The following is a 21,024-nucleotide window of genomic DNA, read 5'->3' as shown; positions in this document are numbered from 1 at the left end:
AGAAGTGGACGTAGTCACCATGACGTCACCCAATGATTTGTTGACTTACGTTTTGAAGCTTCAAGTTCGGCATTTTGGCCTGAGTACTGTTTTTATATGATTTAGTTAGAATGGTGCAACTTGGAGGACCTGCAAAGTTATGGCCCGCGTATTGCTGAGTGGTATTGGCTTGTGTTGCGAATGAACTGTGCATTATATTCTTTGTGTTTATGTGGCGTCGTACCTGCAGAAGACTCCCATGCCCTCCAGCAGGTAACACTGTCCCCCGTTGAAGCAGTAGTTGGGCAGCATGTCGCAGGGCGAGCGGCAACTTCCGTTCACCATCTGGTAGCCCACGCGACATCCGCCCATCCCGTCTGACCCGTCCACCGGTGAGGCCACTGGAGGAGCCGCCACAGGGACGTTTGGTACCGGAGCTCCCGCACCAGGAAGTGCCGCCCCAGGGATGAGGGGGCCAGACCCTGGGCCCCGTGGCTTGGAGCGAGCCGGAGACCCAGCGGAGAGCCGGAGGTCTTCGTCGCTCTCGTAGGCGTCGGTCGTGGTGCTGTAGGTGTACTCGTCAGCGGTGGGGGACACGCCATCCTCGTAGGGTGTGAGGTAGTCGTAGTTGTCCGGCATCGCCCAGGAGGTCGGGTCGCCTCCCTGCAGCTCATGGGCCAGTGATGAAGGAGAGGGCGGGGCTAGGTCAAGGCCGCGACCACGAGAGGAGGGGTCGAAGAAGTCCACGTGGAGGACATCGGGGTTAGAGGGGTTGGTGGGGGCCGAGGGCTGGGCGGTGGTGGTGAAGAGGCGATCCAGGTCAAACACGGCTGTGTCCTTGGCGTGGATCCAAGGCGGGTCGGTGTGTGGCAGACGCTCCTCATCCTCCTCCTCCTCCTCGCTGACGTCCATGACGTCCGATCCGCGTGGGTTGCTCGGCAGCAGGTGCTCAGTCTCAGCCGAATCGGGGCTGAGCTGGGGCGGGGCTGCCACGCCCACTTCCTCCAACGCAGGAACCACCGTTTCACCGAACATGCCGCTGCTCTGCTCGTCCTCCTCGCCGGCGCGGGGGATCCGGCCAGCCCTCGGGGTCACAGTGTCTTGACTGGCCGAGCTGCTCATCCCGGTTACCGCGACGACGACCTCATTGACCTTGACAGGCCCCTCCTCCTCGCTAAGCAGGGAGGTAACATTGGCCACACTGTCCGGCTCGGTGGAATTGGCCCCGACGTTTCCTACAGACACAAAAAAAGTTTCTTAGTACAAATATAACAAATGAAAAGTGATTTGTTTTAAAGTTTTCAAAGGAAAACACTAGCTTTGTAATCAATCCCATACATCAAAATCTAAATCGTTCCCATTAAACCATGAAGGTGTTATCTTTGTAAACCTTTCACCAAGCCCCATGGACTGATTATAAAGCCAGATTTTTTTCCTCTCAGTAGAGGAAACACAGAACTTCAGCAAATTTAATGAGGTGAAAATGGTTTCACTTAGACGAAACAGAGAAAAACAGAGCTCAGTTTGTATCGATCAGCTCAGGAAAAACTTTAAGCTCTTTAATGCTCTCCAGTAACCGGAGTGTTGTTGGGCTCATTAGGGAGAAAGTAATTGGTTTGATTTAAAGCACCAACATTGTTAAATACTGACTCTGAGAGATTGTATCTATAAAATAGACAGAAAATACTCCTGAATATATAAAATATCTATGAAATAAAAAAAAAACAAGTATTGTGCATTTTGCTTTGTTCACATTGCATTTGTCCTCAATTGGACACCACAGATGAACAAGTTATTATTCTTTGTCTTACATCTATTTGGCGGATAATCATGCTCTAAGTTTTGAAACTACATTTCCCATAATTTGGAGGTAACAACAGGAAGTATCATTTGCCATTGCATGTATTTCGAATTAGCTATTAACAGCTCCTTTTTGCAAAGTACCCATGGATGTACAGAAAACTATCACTGGATTACTTCAGTACTGAAGAACATTTTAAAAACGTGATGCTAGAACATCAATGAAGAAATAGAGAAACTTTGGGACATTCCCCTGGACCTGCTTTTGTTTGGATTGTTATATATTACATATTTTGTTGATGGTTGCAAGAAAAATAATTACTATTAATTGAATGAAGCCTAACCCTCCCACGATGTTCAATGGTTACAAAAAGTCAAACATGTTTACATGCTGGAACTCATGACTGCCCAGCTACAACTAATAATGCCTATTTTTCTAAGAAGATGGACATCAGTTATTGACTATCTTAATAGGGATTTCTGTACTTGATGGTTTAGATGTAGGCCTACATTTGATTTTCGTACGTATATGTATAATCTCAAGGTGATTTTGTTCTGTAATGTCAATTTGCCTGTCAATATATGTATGATTTCTCTCTTCTTGTGATTTTATGGAATTTTTTTCCCAATGGATATCGGAGATAATGATATCCTTGGAAAGTGTATGTGACACTGAATCTAAAACATGTGTATGACAAATCAAACTGCTCAGGAAACATGTACACAGCTTTAACTGTCGAAAAATGTCCCTCTGCGCAGCCAGCAGTAGAAAAAAATGCTGATCCTAGACAACGCACCATGACATCAGAAGATGCAGCAACCATTACTATGAAAAATTCAACAATCGAGGGGTTGAAAATAAACTGGTTGGGGACAGAGTGGTGAAAACAGCATCTTCTGTAAGGCTTGCTGTCAGTTCCCAGAAGTAAAGACATCTCATTTAATCTCAGTGGTATATATTGAATGCAAATTTATCCCCCAAAAAGGATCTTTAAATACAAACATACACATACAATCACCAACTTGTTTAGGTCACTATTTCCAAAGACACACCAGTGGTCCATTGCCACACAATGACATCACAAACTGACGTCTTTCTGCATTATGTGACGGACAAATTGGGCTCAAGGAGTCTGGCACTGAACCCGATGGGTGAAACAAATTAAAACGAGACGTGATTGGCCGTATACTTATCCTCTGGTCGATTACTTCATCCGAGGGCGGATCGTTGACTCATGCAAAGAGCTGCTTTACGGTTGCTCCCCCTTTGGATTAAAGGAATAATACACTAATGTACTTGAATGGCGAGGAGCCGGGATTACGGATTATGGGGTTTGAGAAGGAGGGATTTGGGAGATGTCGGGGGTGCCCTGCAGGGGGGGAGGTGATGATCATGAGGAGACGCAGACAAGACAGCGTCCCGATAATTGTAAGAAAGCTTTAAATATGTGAAGATGAAGAAGAGACTGTTCATCATGAAAACTGTTTTTTTCTGAAGGAGACAAGCCTGAGCTGAAATAAACTTTACAATAACACTAATGTTGTTTTTATCTACAAATTAAACAAACAATTTGTTGAGTTTTTTTCTTTTTATCATCATCAAAAGTTTCTCTTAACAGACTAAAACTGTATCTATCCTGCTAACAAGTCTGTGTACCCAAAGCCAGCTACTATATACCGTTATGCCACAGATATCTGGCCCGGTTCCAGACTTCTGAATGGCTGAATCTCCTACATTTTTTCAGCAATCAACAGGCCTGGTGTTGTTTTCAATAGCTGCACCCCAGTTGGCAGGACTGAAGGCGGTATATGAAGCAGCAGGTATGACGTTAAAGCTCTATCTGCTGATAATCGAGCAGTAGGTAGTGGTGGTAAACTGTAATTTCACTTTGTGATGGCAGAAACACTACAGTACCTTGTTCCATTTGGATTCAGCCACTACCAGCCAAGAGAAATATGTGTTTGTTAGCCTGTGTTGTTTGTTGGAGGGCAAACCTCGCCCACTTGGCTCAAACTGTCACTGTCACTATTGGTTTTGGGGTTTTGGAGAGCACAGAAAAATGGATATAAACATGGCGACAAGCTTGGATGAGATCGATACGGCTATAGAGGTTGTTATAAGTTCATTTACAGAAATAACAACTCTTAAATTGAAATATTTATTTGACCGACATGACAAACGTTTAGTTGCACCTAGCAACCACTACTGCAATTTCAGTGTAGACTGACATTGATGTTGAAGGGACGGATACGCCGGTCACCACTGATTGGCTAGAGCAAAATAAACGACGTAAGACTGAATGACAATTCAGCCCGATTATCGCACTAACAGAAATCCACATAAGAAACTGCTGCATTGGGTTGTTTCATTGTCCCAAACACAGTGAGTGTACTTTATGCTGAAACAACTCCATGACTGCATTGTCAACGTGATCTCATCCCTACTTGTCATATTTTACCCGCTTGGGCAGCAGCCCCCGGCATAGTATATTGATGCGGAGGGTTCACGCGTGGTTAACATTGTAACACGTGGTTAACATTGTGAAACACAGCTCGATTAGGCTTGGTTAAGGTTATAAAAAACATCATGGTGTGGGTTAAAATAAGTACTAGTATGTGTTACGTAACTTGAGTTACAGATGTAATGGTCTCAATCAATACTTTCAAGTCTTCTTCAATACAGCATGATGTTCATTTAGAAAATGATGGTCCCATTTAGAGTCAAATAGACCATAAAGCAGGGTATGCTTTAGGGCCTGGCTACCTTGTGATTGACAGGTCGCTACTGTGGTGTAATGTAATCAGCTTGTCGTGTGACGTGTGGAGGATGTCATGGGGCGGGCTCAATATATTTCTGGGTCAGGCTCGGCGTGGGGCCGAAGTGTAACGAGTCACGCATGGAACATGCAACTGCTGATAATGTTCAAGTAAAGGTCCTGAACGCTGAGCTCAAAGTAGTCTTGATCCACAACGTTGTCTGGTCTGGGAGATGTCCATGTTTTTCGTCTTAGAACTTTAACCCTTTGTGTGTTTTCAGTTCATGAAAGTTAACTGTAACCTTTTTGGTCGTCTAAAATTTCTTATTCAGTGTTTGGTTTGGTTTTACTTAGCTCCACCCTCTCGTGTCACTTGTGGTTGCAAAAACCAAGATGGCGACAACCAAAACGCCGAACTTGAGGCTTCAAAACTGCAGTCCACAAACCAATGGGTGACGTCACGGTGACTACGTCCACTTCTGATATACAGGCTACTCATGTGACTCAGTGACGTAAAGTCACTTGACCTAATGTAACACGAACGCTGGTCCCCTGAGTGAAAGCCCTGTGCTTGTTTGACCCATCCACCTCCCCGACCTCCTGCCGTCAGCGGACTTCCTCGTTCTTTATACTACGTCAGTTGTTCTCAGCGTCTAATAATGACACGGATGGGCTTACATTGGAGTTGTTTGTGAAGTTTGAGAAGTGTGCCTCGATGCGTTGGTATGAGACGCCATGATGACCAAAGTCGGTATTTGACGCCGTGGGAGTGAAACCAGGTCGGGCCAGTGCATCGCCAACCAGAAAGTGGCTCCATATCAGGCCTCGGTTGACACTACTACTGCATATCCCAGGAGGCATTTAGTAAAAAGGTGACTGCATTAATCAGCAGAGAAATCTTATCAACTTATCTTTAATAATAAAATGATTAATTAACACCATCATTTTATATGCAGTCAATTGCCTCATCAATGTCATCTACGCTCATGAAAAGGGTTGACATTCAATTTATACATTTTGTTTCAGACAACATGTCTTCTGGGTTGGGGGTCAACCGCCACCCTGATCACCCACGGTGAGTAAATGAGTGTACTTGTGGTCGAATAAGGAGCTTTGGTAAACAGCCTCCACCAAATGGCATATGTGAGGATATCTGTGAGGATCTTTGCTGACGGAAGATAAGCTCTGATCCCGACCCTCTGAGATTTTAATCTGTCCATCTCTTAATGTCTCTGCAACTCTCAGTGAGGCTCCATTTACACAGGCAGTAGTTTATCATTTATTATGACTTCCACCAAAGTGTTATGTCTTACATGACGTGATGTCTGATTTGAGAGCAAACAAGGTACACACCCTCAAATAGTAACGAGTCAGGCAGCTAATGACTTCATCACTTATTAAACTGCAGCAGAACAATCAGGAAACCAGTTAGTGAAGATGGCCCATAGATCACATACCTGACCTTTAATCACTGATGCCAAATAAACTCAACTTTACTTGTATAGCCCAATATATACAATGTCTTAATGGGTTTAACAGAATTCTCAACCAGCCCAATAAAACAAGAAAAAACTCCTAATATACGCTTAGCACCAGCCTGGTCTCCTAAAAATGGCGTTCCCATACAACAAAACTGCATTGTCAATTACGTTTTGAGGGAACATATTTTCTCTTGGATTATATTTGTATTTGACGTATCACAAATATGTTGAATCAAAGTCTACATATGTCCACATAGGGAGGAGGTGGGGGTGGGTGGATCAAACACAGGACGGTGTTTGTGTCCATAAGTTGAAACCAAAAGTACAACTTAACCAAAAGTTACTTAACCAAAGGTTACGTACTTATTTTAACCCAAAACACGATCTTTTACTAAACCAAACCAAGTAATTTCGTTGTCTAAACGTAATTGAGAAAGTACTTTCGTAACGGCAAAAGCACCACAAGCAGTTAAAACACTAACATTGAAATTAGGCCTGTCAAAGTTAAAGTGATAATAACGCGTTAATGCAAATTTGTTTTAACGCCACTAATTTCTTTAATGCATTAACACAATTTGCCTTTTTTAGTTAGATTCTGATTGGTTAATCACGGTTCTGGGGTCTGTTATTTCTTTACAGCAGACCGTTGCTATGGGCGCAGTACTGATATTGGACTCTGGCGGACCGTATTTGTATCAAATTATTGATTTCTTCAGTAAGTAGCCATGTAATAAGCGGGATAATGTACAGCTAGCAGGTCATTGTTGTGAAAGAAACCCCTTCAGGGCGATGAGAGACCCCTCTGCTTCGCGTCGGGTGCGGCATCGCCCTGTCGGGTTTTCTTTCACAACAATGACCCACTAGCTGTACATTATCCCTTACATAAGTATGCTGTGATTTTTGCAGGGATCTGTAACAAAGATGTTTCATTTGTATACACACATTTCACCTTCAACAAATATTGTGCTTCTTGCAGTTTGAAAACTGCAGTAGATTTCAATCAAATTTCGATTAATTGTGCAGCCTTACCAGAAACTCAAGATTTAGCACCATAGAAGCATTATGGTCTGTGTAATACTCATACAGGAGATATTGGCTCAGCTTCTATTTTCCATTTTAAAGAAATGAATTCTGCGTTTCAGTGCGATAACTCATTGTATAAAACAAAATACTTCTGCTGCGGTCTGCATGTTATTCCCTACCAATGGCTGCTCCTCTTCCCAGTGAAGAGGATCATATAGTTGCATTGTGTCAGTGTGCCTGTAATATTTCCTGAATAAACACTAGATCAGTAGAGATTCCTTATGAATGCATGCATGTTATGGTTTCATGAAAACCTTCCTGTCATCGTTAGGCGTGAGGCTGTCACTTTAGCCACGAGGCGCTTGACAGGTGGAAGAGTTTGGTTTTCTGTTGCAGCAACAACGAGCTGCGTCTTTGAAGCCGGGGTCATTCTCGGGCTAATCCTTCCGGCAGTCCCACAATCCACTGCTGTTTAACACATCTACTGAGCAGCCTAAGGATGATGTGCCAAAACCACGCTCACACACACACACACACACACACACACAGGCTTTACTATAACTACACATAAGCATTTTACACACTGAATGCTTGATGCTCACCAGGAAATCAAGATTTCAGACCGTGAACGTCCGCCTCTCTCTTAGGCACGTAACACTCGCCTTCGTCTTGTGTTTTCACGACGACACACACACACACACACACACACCCTCACACCTGACAGCAATACACTCATTAGGTGACAGTTTGTCCGGATGAGCGCAACACAACTACCTCCTCCTCCTGCTGCTGCTGCAAACAAGCCTGATGAATACAAACTGCACAGACTGGAAAAGTGACAGTAATGGCTGCTGCACAACCAGAGCGAATGACAGGGGGTGATGAGGAGAGATGGTAACGAGGGAACAGGGAGAAGTGACACATTGTGACAGAGAGAAGAAAAGCCAGAGAGAAAAACTGAGAGAGGATGTGATAAAGTGAGGGACGGAGAGAGACGGTGACAAAGAGTGACAGAGAGGAAGGGAGACGCTTTCATGATCCATGAAAGACTTTTGGACACTTACTCCCACTCTGCCAGTCTGTCTGGACCTGAGGGGGAACACTAAAGAGATCTTCAATCCTCTGTGTACTGTCTACTATCAGTGGCCTCAAATCTCACGCCGCTTCAGCCGGGTTATATTACAGTATGATGCTCCTGGTACAAGAGGCAACATTTGCTAAAGGCCAACGCATGACTGGTTTAATGCAAGCATCCAAAATTTGGCTTGCAGACGTCAACACAGGCTTCTCAATCTGCAGGAGGAGTCTGCATGTTCAAAATCTTTAACACCATATCCTCAAGCTGAACTGCTGAGTGTACTACACTATGTTTACATGCATATTCACAGTAGTGGAAGAAGTATTCAGATCTTTACTAAAGTAAATGTAGCAGTACCGTGTAAAAAAAACCAGTAAGTAAGTAAAGTAGATACCAAAAAAAGGTAGTAATTCCAAAGAAATTTCAAAAAGGTTACTTGCTAATTATCACCTAATTATTATGGCATTTGCGGACCTGTAAAATGAAGTGTTACCGCATTCAGTAGTACAGCCTCACAGAGCTGCTAACCTGTCTGTAAACTTATTAGTCTAGTCAAGGAAACTAAACCCATCACAACAACAGTGAATCCATATTCCCACCACCATTAACCAGGAGCAAATAAAAAGTAAGATCTGTAAAATACATATTATGAGCTAAAGAGGTCCTCAGTCTCTCACTGCCCTGACATGTCTTGTAAAACAAACTTCCCACACATACAGTACCATGTACGTACACACATTCACACTCATCAGAACTCAGGTGGTCTGCTGGAGGAGACCACAGTGATGTCAGTGTGCCAGAAGCCTCACTATGCATCTCTGGATGGAGCTCCAATTAAGTGGGGTTGTCTCCCTTTCACTGCCTCGTTAGCCTAATTGGATTAACGAGAAGGAACATTCTGACAGACAGCTGGTTTAGGAGCAGCGTGGCGGCTCTGTGGCAGCTCGAGAAAGTAAATTCTGCATCACACCGGTACACAACAGATCGATTTGATGCTCTATAGTTATGGTAGAAAATATACAGCCCATACAGAATGAAGTGATGTCCGTCTGTCAATTATTGTTTGTCAAATTTATTAAAGGTGCCACGAGTCGTGCCAACTAACGTATTAATGCATCTGAAAAATGTTCATATATTTCTTTAGGTTCTGTACAATAATAATATTATATATAAGAGGAGATGAATCACAAGTTTAAGACGGTTTAAGATGATTGGAAATTCAGTTGTGTTTTTTTAATTCAGATAATTTTAAGTAGTACACAAAGTAAACAAATGCCCTATCTCATTGAAGCCCTTGTGTCTGTGAAATTATACTGTACAGCGGGGTTTTAAATGAATTCAAGGTCCCATGTGTTGTGAAACTCACACACTTTAATTCATAAAAAGCCTGTTCTGAAGAGAGATTTCTGCTGGTTACCGACACACTACAGTGTTGGAGATAAGATAAAAGGATCAGAAAAAATAGGAAAATGAATATACATTAATAATACAGCATCGAGAAAAGTACAGGTACCAAAAAGTGAGTCGAGTCCAGCAGAGCTCAACTTTGTGGTAGCTTCTTTGACTATTTTAAACAAAATAACAATCTAGGACTCAATAAATGAGTCCGTAAAACAGATTGTTTAAACCAACATTGACCAGAGTCTTTGACCCTATTTGAGCCACAGACCTGGCAGACTAGACACCAGCTGGCGGGTCGGGGTCGGGTTGAATCAGGATAGGTTGGTTCAGGATTTCAGTCTCAGTCTGGGTCCAGGACAGACTGAGGACAGACTGAGGCCCAAATGAGACAAAACTAAAGGAATAAAAGAGTCTTTGTTTGTTTCCCTCCCACTCAACATGAGATAATCAAACAGTCTTACATAAGGAGATTCCTCAAACTGCATGTCTGTGTGTTTGTTTATATTTGCGTGTGTGTGTGTGTGTGTGTGTGTGTGTGTGTGTGTTGTCTCTTTGCCAGTATAACCCACTGGTAATTGGGGTGGCTTCCAGCTCCTCTGTTGAAGGGTGTGGATGGTCATAATGAGAAGAGTTTGGCTTGTCTTCTTGTCTTCTTGTGTGTGGGTGTGTGTGTCGGTGTTACGTGCCGTGCTGTGTTTTTGTGCCCTCTCCTCTGTCTCCTCAGGTGCCTCCCTGATTGTTCGCTGCCTCTGTGGAGCAGTAGTTTTAAGTAGGTGTTTGTACACTTTTCATTTTTTGTTAATAAATTGTATAATTGTTTTGCACACAATCCGTTTGTCAGTCTCTCTCATTCTTGGGGTTAAAATGTATTGTTACTCCCTCCATCCCCTGGACCTTAAACGGGGGGAGGGGTGGGAACGTAAGAGTCAGACTGATTGTTTGGGGGTGATGATGCCTCAAGGCCAAGGCTTGTTAGCCTTCCCTGGCGAGCCGCCGACCCTCAGGCCTAGCCTTTTGTTCACCCCAGATCAGCTTGGAGAGGGGAAGCCACTAAAGCGACCCACAGACCCGGGGTACCCTGATTGGCTGTGACAGACTGTAAAGAGGAACCTGATTGGTCGTGACAGTTAGGGCCCGCCAGCCAATTTGCTGACCCAGACTGGAAAGAGATGGGGAAAGGTTGGACACTGAATGGCAAACAAACAAAAGCTTCCCGTAGAAACAATATGGAGGTTCTATTTTGTACGACGCGGCGGTGAAATCTCCATAAATGTGTTTTAATTTCACTGATTACATTACGGGTAAAATCTCATTTCAATATGGCGTCATATCTCACATGATCTACTAAGTATTCAAATATGCAATTTCCACTATTTAAACGACCTGTTCTCACTCCCAACTCTTCAAATACCGACGTTTGTGTGGTCAGTGCCCGTCGGCGTCTGATCCTGACGCATCGAGCATCTGTATGAGATGCATCAGGATTTAAACTAACTCCAATGTAAACCCAACCTTTTCATTATTAAACGCTCAGTGCAACTGATGTAGAGTGAGAAAGTCCAAATAGGGTGGGTGGGAGGAGAAGATAGATCGGTTAAACAAACACAAGACTTTCAACCAGGAGGCCGCTGTTTGTGTCCCGTGTGAAACTAAAAGTAATGTCGACTTATTTTGTCAAGTCAGTCTATAGCCACGTGACTTATTCGTATCGTCAGTCTCGTGAGTCACATATCATCAGTGACGTGAGTCGCTAGTCAGTGAAGTTAACGTCAACCATGACCGTTTCCTAACCCTAACTAAGTGGTTGTGTTGCCTCAACCTAACTTCCTGTGAAGGAAGTGAACGGAAGTGTATTTTTGAGAGGACACTATGCATGTAACGAGCCGTCCCTGGTCCATCCAAAAGTAATGCAATAGGGGTACCCCGTGTGTCGGTCTCCCATGCCGAGGGGAACTGACCAAGTGGCGGTATTTGACGAGTTGAGAGTGAGAAGGTTTTGATTTCTAGCGGGTTTTCCTGTGTTTAAAAAACCTGCATATACGCACTAATTTTGGTGGGAAAAGGGTATAAGATGGACTTTTCACCCTGCCTTGAACTGTGGCCATTCAGATCAGATATAAACCTTTTTGCCTTTAAATACGGCAAGATGACACAGTGTACGAACTAGATACTTTCAAGCATTCCCCGTCCTTTAGTTGGCAACAGCTAACTTTAGTAATGTCACTTTCATTATTGATAAAATCTCATTTAAAAATTACTGTTTTATTTCTTTCTGGGTGAGATGCTTTTTCACTATAATCTATTTTTAGTAGGTATTAGTAACAGTTTTCTTATTTGTGCAAATTAATAAACCAAATCAGTTGAATAAAGAATCGTCAATATTCACTCAAATATTTGCAAATGAACACATTCATATAATGTGATAGAAACATTTGATCTGGAGACTAGGCATCAACGATTAGTGTTGGTTCAGCCTTCTCTGCTTATTAAACTGAACTACTGACTTGAGTGTGACAGTTTCCTGTATTTCTTGCAGTGTGGGGATATTAAAACACACAGGAGGGATGATTTAATTAACGTTTATGAAAATGGCCGTTCTGTGCGGACCGGCGAAGCTGAGTGAACGGAGATGAAGCAGAGCGAGAGAGAGCCTCTTCAAGTCATTCTCATTGATTTTAGCTTCAAATATCTGAACCTCAAGAGAACCACACACACACACACACACACACACACACACACACACACACACACGCTCTTTTCTCGTTCCCACACTCACTCACTAATGAATAAGACATGAGGCTTTTTTATCTTTACTCAACGCTGCTCATTAACATCGATATAAAGAGGAAATGCACAGATCTTCATTCAGCTCTAATTGAAAACCTCTCCATCGATTTTACACCAGCCGCTCTCACTCCTCCTAAATCTCTCCTTCTTTCATTCATCTTTTCTTTCTTTCTTGTTCTCCCTGTCTTGTCATCTCATCTCACCTCCTCTTCATCTCCCCCTTCTTATCTCATAAATTTAGTTCATTTTATCTCTCTCTCCTCGTCAAATAAATCCTTTCAATCGTCATCTTCTCTTTTTTTCTCCGAGCATTTTCTGTCTCTGTTTCTCCCCTCCTCTCTCTCTGTTGTCTCCTTCCATCACATAAATCCTTTCATTTTCTGACTCCACAGGTGGTGGGATGGAGGAAGGATGTGTTGCCATGGAAACGCTCTCCGCCTTGGCCTCGCTAGAGCCGATGCGGCGCTGCAAAACCCGACAAGATCTGCATCCGCACACACTCGCGCACACACAGACGCACACACCTAATAATAATGTGGTTATCTTTGAAGAACTGTGCTTTTATGAGGTTGAAAAATGTGATACTGTGCAATTCCTGTGGACACGTGTGCATGCATGCACGTGTATGAGGCCACACTGATCAGCTTTGTGAATGTGTGTGCGTGTGTGTATGTTAAGTGCATGCATACTGCATGTGTGCATCCACGCATCTACACAGCCTGTTTTTTTCCTCCCCTGTGACCTGATTTTGAACGGTCAGTCAATTAAAATTTAAGTGCATAAGCATGTATGTATGGCTGTGAAAACACACCCACACACACTCTCTCTTCCCATCTTCCCATCTCCCACTCTTAACTGATTTTTAAGTAGTTAGTCTGACATCTACAGTAGGCTACACGTCGCGCTCATTATTTTCCGTTTCTATTTTAAAATGATCGGCGTTTATTTTGAACACGAACGGGTAACAATTGGATGGAAAAAAATACTTGAATCCGAGATAAATAGTTTTTTGAAAATACTATCCCCAACCCAACCATTCAAGGGGACTCATGCATAATAATCGGCCGTGTTAATCTCAAGAGGACTTTACTATAACATAAATGGTGGAGGTCAGCATCTTCTTGCAGCAAACAGCTGACAGCCTTTGGATGTGTGGAGACATGAAATCTGGGTGAAAATTGTTTGAATAAATATGCTCCTTTTAAAAAAATCTTTCAGTGAAAATTGGTAAAAATGTAAAATTGTAAAAATGACTATAAACAATATGCCTCATATACAAGTCTTCCTCCAACTTAAATGAAAGATACATTGGCTGTGGTTACACTTTTGTCATCCGATCATGCCAGGACGGTCAAGTCTGTACACTTCGAGATCGGATCTTGCTCGCAATGGGATCCGATCAGCCAGACCACATGCCGAGGTGGCCTGGCTCGCATTGAGTTCGGTTCCCAGTGAGGTGTGGACAGCATGTGGGCGCAATCCGGACAATATATCAGACGTATATCATCTTGCATCATCCCCCCCCCCCCACACTGGAGTTCCTCTGGAGCACAGCTGTGACCCGCTGTCTGACTCGTGTTCAGTTGCTGCTGATGAACACCCAACATTTCCTGATTTTACTGCCTCAAAAATGGAGAAGGAGTAAGCAGTAAAAATAACGGGAGGCATTTATTATGAAGAATTTATAGGAAATTAAATGTGTTTATCCACCGTTTTACAGCCGCTCCTTTGACCACAAAATATCTCCAATCAGGCAGGTCGCATTGAGGGGTCAAGTGCGTACACACGTGTGGACACAATCTGGCGCATCCGATCATAAAAGTTTCATTGAAAACACAAGTGTAAACACCGCACTGGTTTGTAATTGTGATCCAGAATGTTTTCTAATCAGTAGGACGACATCGTTTGTCTGTGCTTCTCAAAATGGTTACAATGACTCTTTACTGAACGTTTACTGACCTGACATCGCTATGGTAACGGGTTGGTTAGTAAAAGATCATTCGACGGGTTGTCGGACAGCAAAAGTGTTTATAGCTGTCCTGAACGGACTTGACATACAATATTTGTTTTAAATATGGTGGCAATGTCAAACACTTTCGGACAGTCTTCCCTGGGAGACCTTCATAGTGTTGCACTTGGTTATTCACACATAAATTGCTTGAAATAGATGAGAAAAAGGTCTCAGGTGTCAAAGTTTTTCTCGATTAATCAGTTAGTATATGTCAAAAAACAAATGAAAAAATGCCCATCACAATTTCCAAAAGCCCAAGTTGACTTTCTGAAATGACTCGTTCCTACGACCAACGGTCAAAACCCAAAGACATTGAGTTTACTATCATAGAAGACTAAAAGTAAACCACAAAATATTCACATCTGAGAAGCATTTCTCTCGATCGACTGATCAATCGACGAATCATTATAGCTCTAACTCTTTTTTTTGTAGTCGATTTCGCTCTATTGTGCAAATCTGAACATAATCTTTGAAGCAAACGCATCCCACAAGAGAAAACATCAAACACACAAACCAAATAAATCCTCTTCTCTAATTTCTTTCTGCTGAACCTGGTTTGGTGCCATGAGAGGTGTGTGTGTGTGTGTGTGTGTATGTGCGCATAAGCATGTGATGGGCGGTCTGAATGTTAATATGACAGTCTGCAGCAGAAGAAGAGGGCTGGGGAGGAACGTGGAACGTGGAACGTGGAACGTGGAACGTGGAACGTGCACCGCCAGCCGGAGAGGAGAGGGGAGCTCGTGCACGATTATGAACTCAATGACTTGCTTTACCAAGGACACACTGATTCAGAGACAAGTCTAAAGCAGCCGTACTGTAGCACACACACAGAGAGAGACAGGTGCAAGCCTACGCACAAACAGAAATATATGCTTTTATTGCATCTTCCATCTTTTTCTCACCATGTCTCTCTCACATACCGCCTACATGAACACGCACACAAACATGTAAATTACTGTTCAAGGGCACCCAGAGTTTGAGAACAACGCCAACTCAGCACTGCTAAAAAAAAAACACACACTACTGTACACTAATTGTTTCGTCTTTGAGCAGGAAGGACAGAAGGAGCCCTTCACTGTCAGGCCGCTCATGAAACTTCGGCGATGACCTTCTCCACCTGCGGCAAAAACTTCTGGACGACCACCGCCGAGGACGGCGACAATGACACCCTCAACAACTGTCACACCTGCGAGTCAGAGCGGCAGCGAAAAACACCTGGACGCTGACAAGGACGATGAGAAACACCGGCACGAAGGGACACTTACTTCTTGAATTACAATGTGCTTAATGAGTTTTAGAAGGCTGCTGCTGACTTTTTTTATCTTGTAAGATATATAGATGATTTTTATGCTAAAGGCCCAGACACACCAAGCCGACATCAAAGAAATAGCGGCGATGGAGGCCGAGTGTTGCGTTGCCTCAGGTCGCCTTTGTCTTGGCCAAAAAAGTTGCACTCGAACACACCGCAAAGACTACGGTCTGCGCCCGTGTGAGACCAGCAGTTTGCGGTAGTCTGTATTTGTCATTCAAAAAGGGAAACCAGAAGAAGGAGGACTGCGGATATACAAGCCGTTGTTATGTTACTTACATGAAACGAAGCGGCGTTTGCCGACCATTTTCACACCACTCTCTCTCACCACTTGAAAATTTGAAAATATCTGTGTACTGGAATGATCAGATGAGATGAAGATGATGAATGAGAAGATCCGTCTGTGTGTGCCCTCTTGACTTTACTCATTGTCTTGCTTTCCCCACTTCCATTTCTCTTCTCGTGCACCGATCCGTTTAAGTTGAGCAGCCAATCAGAGTGATTTCTCTCACCGACGGGCTCCGTCTGTGAGAGACACTGCGAACACTAGGATGACAGACGCTGTACAGTGTGCACGTTTGACTGAATCTTATATATGTCAGAAGAGTGACACCAGGTGCGTTTCAATCCACCTTTCTTTGTTTGCATTTTTTTGGCTTTGCGCATAAAAAAACCTGAGGGGAAACGCAGAAAATGCAAAAAAAAATCTTGAATTAATCAATGGAAACAGATTTAGCAAATAAGCAATGACGTATATGAAGCATGTGACTTCAACGTCCACTGAAGCTTCCGCTCTGCTGAAGAGACGAAGAACAGTCTCCTCATCGCTCCACACAGATCTGATGTAACCTTCCTTTTCCTCCTTTTTACAGTTTGAGGTTCGACTGGCGCTCTTTTAATTACATCACCGTGTTGCACCCTCTTCTTCTGCAATGGTATATTAGTTTTCCAACTGCTTATCTCGATGAACCAACTCCTAATAATCGCATAATGGAAGTGGATAAAAACAAGCATTCATTGACATTTTCTTTTGCTGACTTTCTCAAAATTCAGTTATGTGTTAGCACATGTGAACATCATATTGTAGTTTTAGAGACCTAAATACGCCCTACTACCAGTCGGTGTTGTCTGAGAGGATCCTCAGGTGGAGACCACTCTGACTGGCTGCAGTGCTTTTATGTGATAACGATGCACACTAAGTAAAACATCTAGGCTATAGCTCTGTTAACAAACCCTGCTCATTACATCATCACATATTCCAGATTATGAAAAATAAACTATAACTTTGTTATATGAGGACATTTGCACCTCAGAGGAGGCTAAACACACACACACACACACATGTACAGTATAGTAAAGGCTACATCCACATACATTTTGGTGTAAAAACGCAGAACTTTTGCTACGTTTATGCCTAACGTTCACTCTACTCCGGCATATTTGAGCCCCTAAAACGGAGACGTTTGAAAAAGCTGCTGACCCCGTTTTAGTTTTAAAACTCCGGGGTTGCTTTTTTTCTCGATTGGGTCTCATCAGTCACGACGTGTCCTTCCCAGATTCGTCACGTCCCATCACGTCAACCTTTTCCAGAAGAAAATAAACGACATCAGCCTCGACCACCAGTGGTTAATTTCAACATGGATAACGAGTTACAAGCGTTTGCTGACCTTGTTGTCTCTGCTATCAGCTGTTCTGCAGTTAAATTCTGCATATTATAATGTTACTACTGCCTACATGCGCAGGAGGGAAGATATTATTTGAGCGCTTTGCAATTTCAATTCCTGTGTCCAACGTTGCTTCCCGTTTACATGCCCAGTGTACGTGAATGGTCATGTGATATGCATTTTCAGGCGTGGTAGTATGGACGGAGGTTAATTCTCAAACGGCCCTAAAACTCTTGTCTTGGTTGGAGATTGTTTTTGTTTTAAAACAGAGTAGAAGCCAGCAGCTGGTCGGGTCAAGCCTGTGGCCACATAAGTATTCTAAAGTTGGCCTGCAGGCAGATCCAGGTGGGGGGATGTCACAAATGAGATTAGGATCACGTAGGTTTCCAACAAACAGATTTATCTGGGATGAGGGACATAATAGCCACTACAGATCCCAATTTAGTGCTGACGTAACCACTTAAAAGATGGGTGAGAAGTAGGCTACTTGCTCTCTTCTGACCTTTGTTTTTTAAACAGAAGACACAGGTTTTATACTGCGATATTTACTGAAAATGACAAACAATACAGCCAACAGTAGCCTAAGTAAACTTTCAAGCTCCTGGCAATCCCTCCAGCCTGCTGTCACCTTATTTAGGTGTTTGTAGTGAAATGAGGAAGTATCGTTTATAACTCCTTCAACTTCACCAATCAGCCGTTCCTTGTCCGTTGCAGCGCTTTCAAAACAATCGACAGGAATAAATAGAAACAGAGCGTCGGACAAAAGTTCAGCTCAAAATAGCACGCTGCGCAACACTTCGTAGCTTGCAGCAAGTTAGTTCATTCCAATAGAAAACAATGCGATGTCTTTGTCACTGACGCTCGCTCGCGTTGTCCATGTTTTTACAAGGGGTTTAACCTGAGCCAGGCCATACAACAAAGATAGTAATCATATATCCATACATGGTCAGTAGTAAACAGCTGTTTAATAATAATAATAATAATAATAATAATAATAATAACTAGATCACGCTTTATCACATCGAATTGGTACTCTGTATCGGCCGATACCGCAAGTTCAGGTATCGGAATAGGTATCGGGAAGGAAAAAATTTAATCGAAACATCTCTACTAAAATGCATCATCATGAATGGCGGAATGTCCTTGTAATGTCGTGCTATTTATACGCCTTCCCATGACATCAGGTTGAAAATGCACAAAAAAAAAAATTATGAGTATACCGACGTTGACAGATTTTCTCTGAACATGCTTACATCTTTTCTCCTTTCATTAAAATCAGAGTCAGAACGCTGATGTTTGCACTGCCAACAGTGAAATGTGCACATTACATCTGCTGAAGATCACAAACACAGTATGCCGCGCATGAAATCATATTACAGAAATAATGAATACACCAGTACAAATAATGATATCATCTACAAATTAGAGCTGGTAATGATGGACTACACCCATTGCCAGTGGGTTTGGACACGCGCACACACACACACACACACACACACACACACACACACAACACACACACACACACACACACGCATGGTCTTCAGGCGTAGAGCCACCAGACTTGGCAAGACATTTCAGCGTGTGCAAAAATCCAACATTTTGAGCCCTAATAAAATTCAAGGCGTGAACACATTATGGCGGCGACACGAACACACTCCTCTGCCAGCCGGTGTCAGTGGATGGTGGGTGGTTTCCGTGGCGACAGAGAAGATGCAAAGGAGAGACTGCAAAGCCATTGTTCACCAATAACCAGAGCTGTAGACGGCATAAATCTTCATGACTTTTTTTTTTTCTTTCTTTTTCCTCCCGCATGCTGCTATAACAAAAAGGCTGGATTGGGTTAGTGGAGTCATGGAGGGGGGAATTTGGCTTGAAGATTAACCCACTGCACATCAAAGATAATCTGCCAGCAAGCAGATATGTGTCAGCAGGCCAGAGGAGAGGAGGAGGAGGAGGAGGAAGGGAGGAGAAGGGCATAGAAGAGGCTATGAGTTTCAGTGCAGACACCATTAGTCCGTCAATCACCTATCTACCAGTTTAACCGTGCATGGGGGGGAGGGGAGGACGGGAGGGGAGGACGGGAGGACGGGAGGACGGGAGGGACGGCGGCATATCATCTGTATTAAACACACAGAAGGAGGAGGGTTGCAAATGGCCACCGGAGAAAAAGGCGACGGGAAATGACTGACGGTATTCTGGTCGGCTATTGTCAGTTCGGGGCGGTTGGCCTTGGTCGTCTGAGCATCATTCACAGATGTGGGGCAAGCTGCCGCCTCCACACTTCACCGGTGAAGCGAGAAGATGTGTGTGTGTGTGTGAAGTGGATGGAGGAGGAGGAGGAGGAGGAGGAGGGTTAGCCCAAGGTTGTTTTAGGGCGTCTGCACCAGATCTGCCAACCTCTTTTTGTTAAATATCCACCTGAGTTCAAGTTGACACAAAACTCCCTGATGCAGCATTGATGAGAAGTGACAGAAATATTCCTGAAGGAGAGTTATGAAGTGCTTATTAGTGCTCAAAGGTGAGTAGTAGGGCTGTCAATCGATCAAATATTTAATCGCGATTAATTGCATGATTGTTTCATCACAGTTAATCGTAATTAATCGCAAATTTTTTTTATCTGTTCAAAATGTACCTTAAAAGGATTTGTATTTAATACTCTTATCAACATGGGAGTGGGCAAATATGCTTGCTTCATGCAAATGTATGTATACATGTATTAGTTGAAATCAATTAACAACACAAAACAATAACAAATATTGTCCAGAAACCCTCACAGGTACTGCATTTAGCAAAAAAAACATGGCAAACTCAAGCCCAACAGGCGACAACAGCTGCAGGGACCCCTTTGAAAAACAGCCATGCCAGTTTTTCCTCGCCAAAATTTAGACACAAGTTTGGAGCATTACTTAGCGTCCTTTGCAACAAGCTTGTAACAACATGGTTGGTACCAATGGTTTCCTTATGTTTTCTAGTTTCATATGATACTCTAGCTTTAAAACTGAGCCCGCTACAACCTAAAAATCACAAGTTGCCCTAATGTGTTAACGAAATTAGTGGCGTTAAAACAAATTTGCGTTAAACTTTGACAGCCCTGATTAAGATGTGATATTTAATGGTTTTAATATCCTGTATCGATCTACCAAATACTGCAAAAATCTCCATCTTTTTTCTCACAGTTTAGCCAATATAGCCGCATGGCTCTATGGACGGCAATGTCTGTTGGTTGGTCAACCAGTTTGGTCCACCCTGGACAGGTCGCCAGTCAATCACAGGGGTGACACATGAGTCTCTTTCACACATGCAGTCCATCCCTGAAATGTTCAGGAACATTTCCTGCATGGGGTCATGTGTGAAAGGGAGCAGGGATTGATATTCAGGGAAATCTGTACCGCCAATTTCCCACCTCAAGACCTCGTAACATTTGAGGGAAAATGCCGGTACGGCTGAGTTGTGAATGAAAGCGGTAACATTGCAGGGACAAGTACGTAAAGGGCTACGTCCGTCTGACGAAAGATGCCTTTGAATCACAAGACTCCGCTGATGCAACTTGTTTTGCATTTATGCCGATGCTTTCGCAGCTGATTTGACTTGTCTCACAAACTTGTTGAATATTAAATACATTACAAGAATATTGGCACCTGACAAAAACAGCTCCTGAAAATAATAAGAAATGTCTTCTTCTTCTTCTGTGGAGTTTTATGGCCGTTGGCATCCATAAGTTTTGCATTACCA

At 43.2% G+C, this 21,024-nt stretch overlaps 1 protein-coding gene across 10 annotated transcripts in view; it reads right to left on the bottom strand.

Annotated features, from left to right (window-relative positions):
• cspg5a (chondroitin sulfate proteoglycan 5a) overlaps window positions 1-21,024 on the bottom strand; it is a 60,770-nt gene that overhangs the window by 36,269 nt on the left and 3,477 nt on the right. For all 10 annotated transcript variants that reach the window (XM_074652993.1, XM_074652996.1, XM_074652997.1 and 7 more), the window contains exon 2: window positions 224-1,214. In XM_074652993.1, coding sequence (XP_074509094.1) covers window positions 224-1,214 — 991 coding nt within the window. The remainder of the gene's footprint in view (window positions 1-223; window positions 1,215-21,024) is intronic.

This window comes from Sebastes fasciatus, chromosome 12, assembly GCF_043250625.1.
Source record: "Sebastes fasciatus isolate fSebFas1 chromosome 12, fSebFas1.pri, whole genome shotgun sequence".
Classification (NCBI taxonomy): Eukaryota; Metazoa; Chordata; class Actinopteri; order Perciformes; family Sebastidae; genus Sebastes; species Sebastes fasciatus.
Note: the sequence above shows the minus strand (reverse complement) of the source record. Positions and strands in the feature narration are given on the sequence as shown.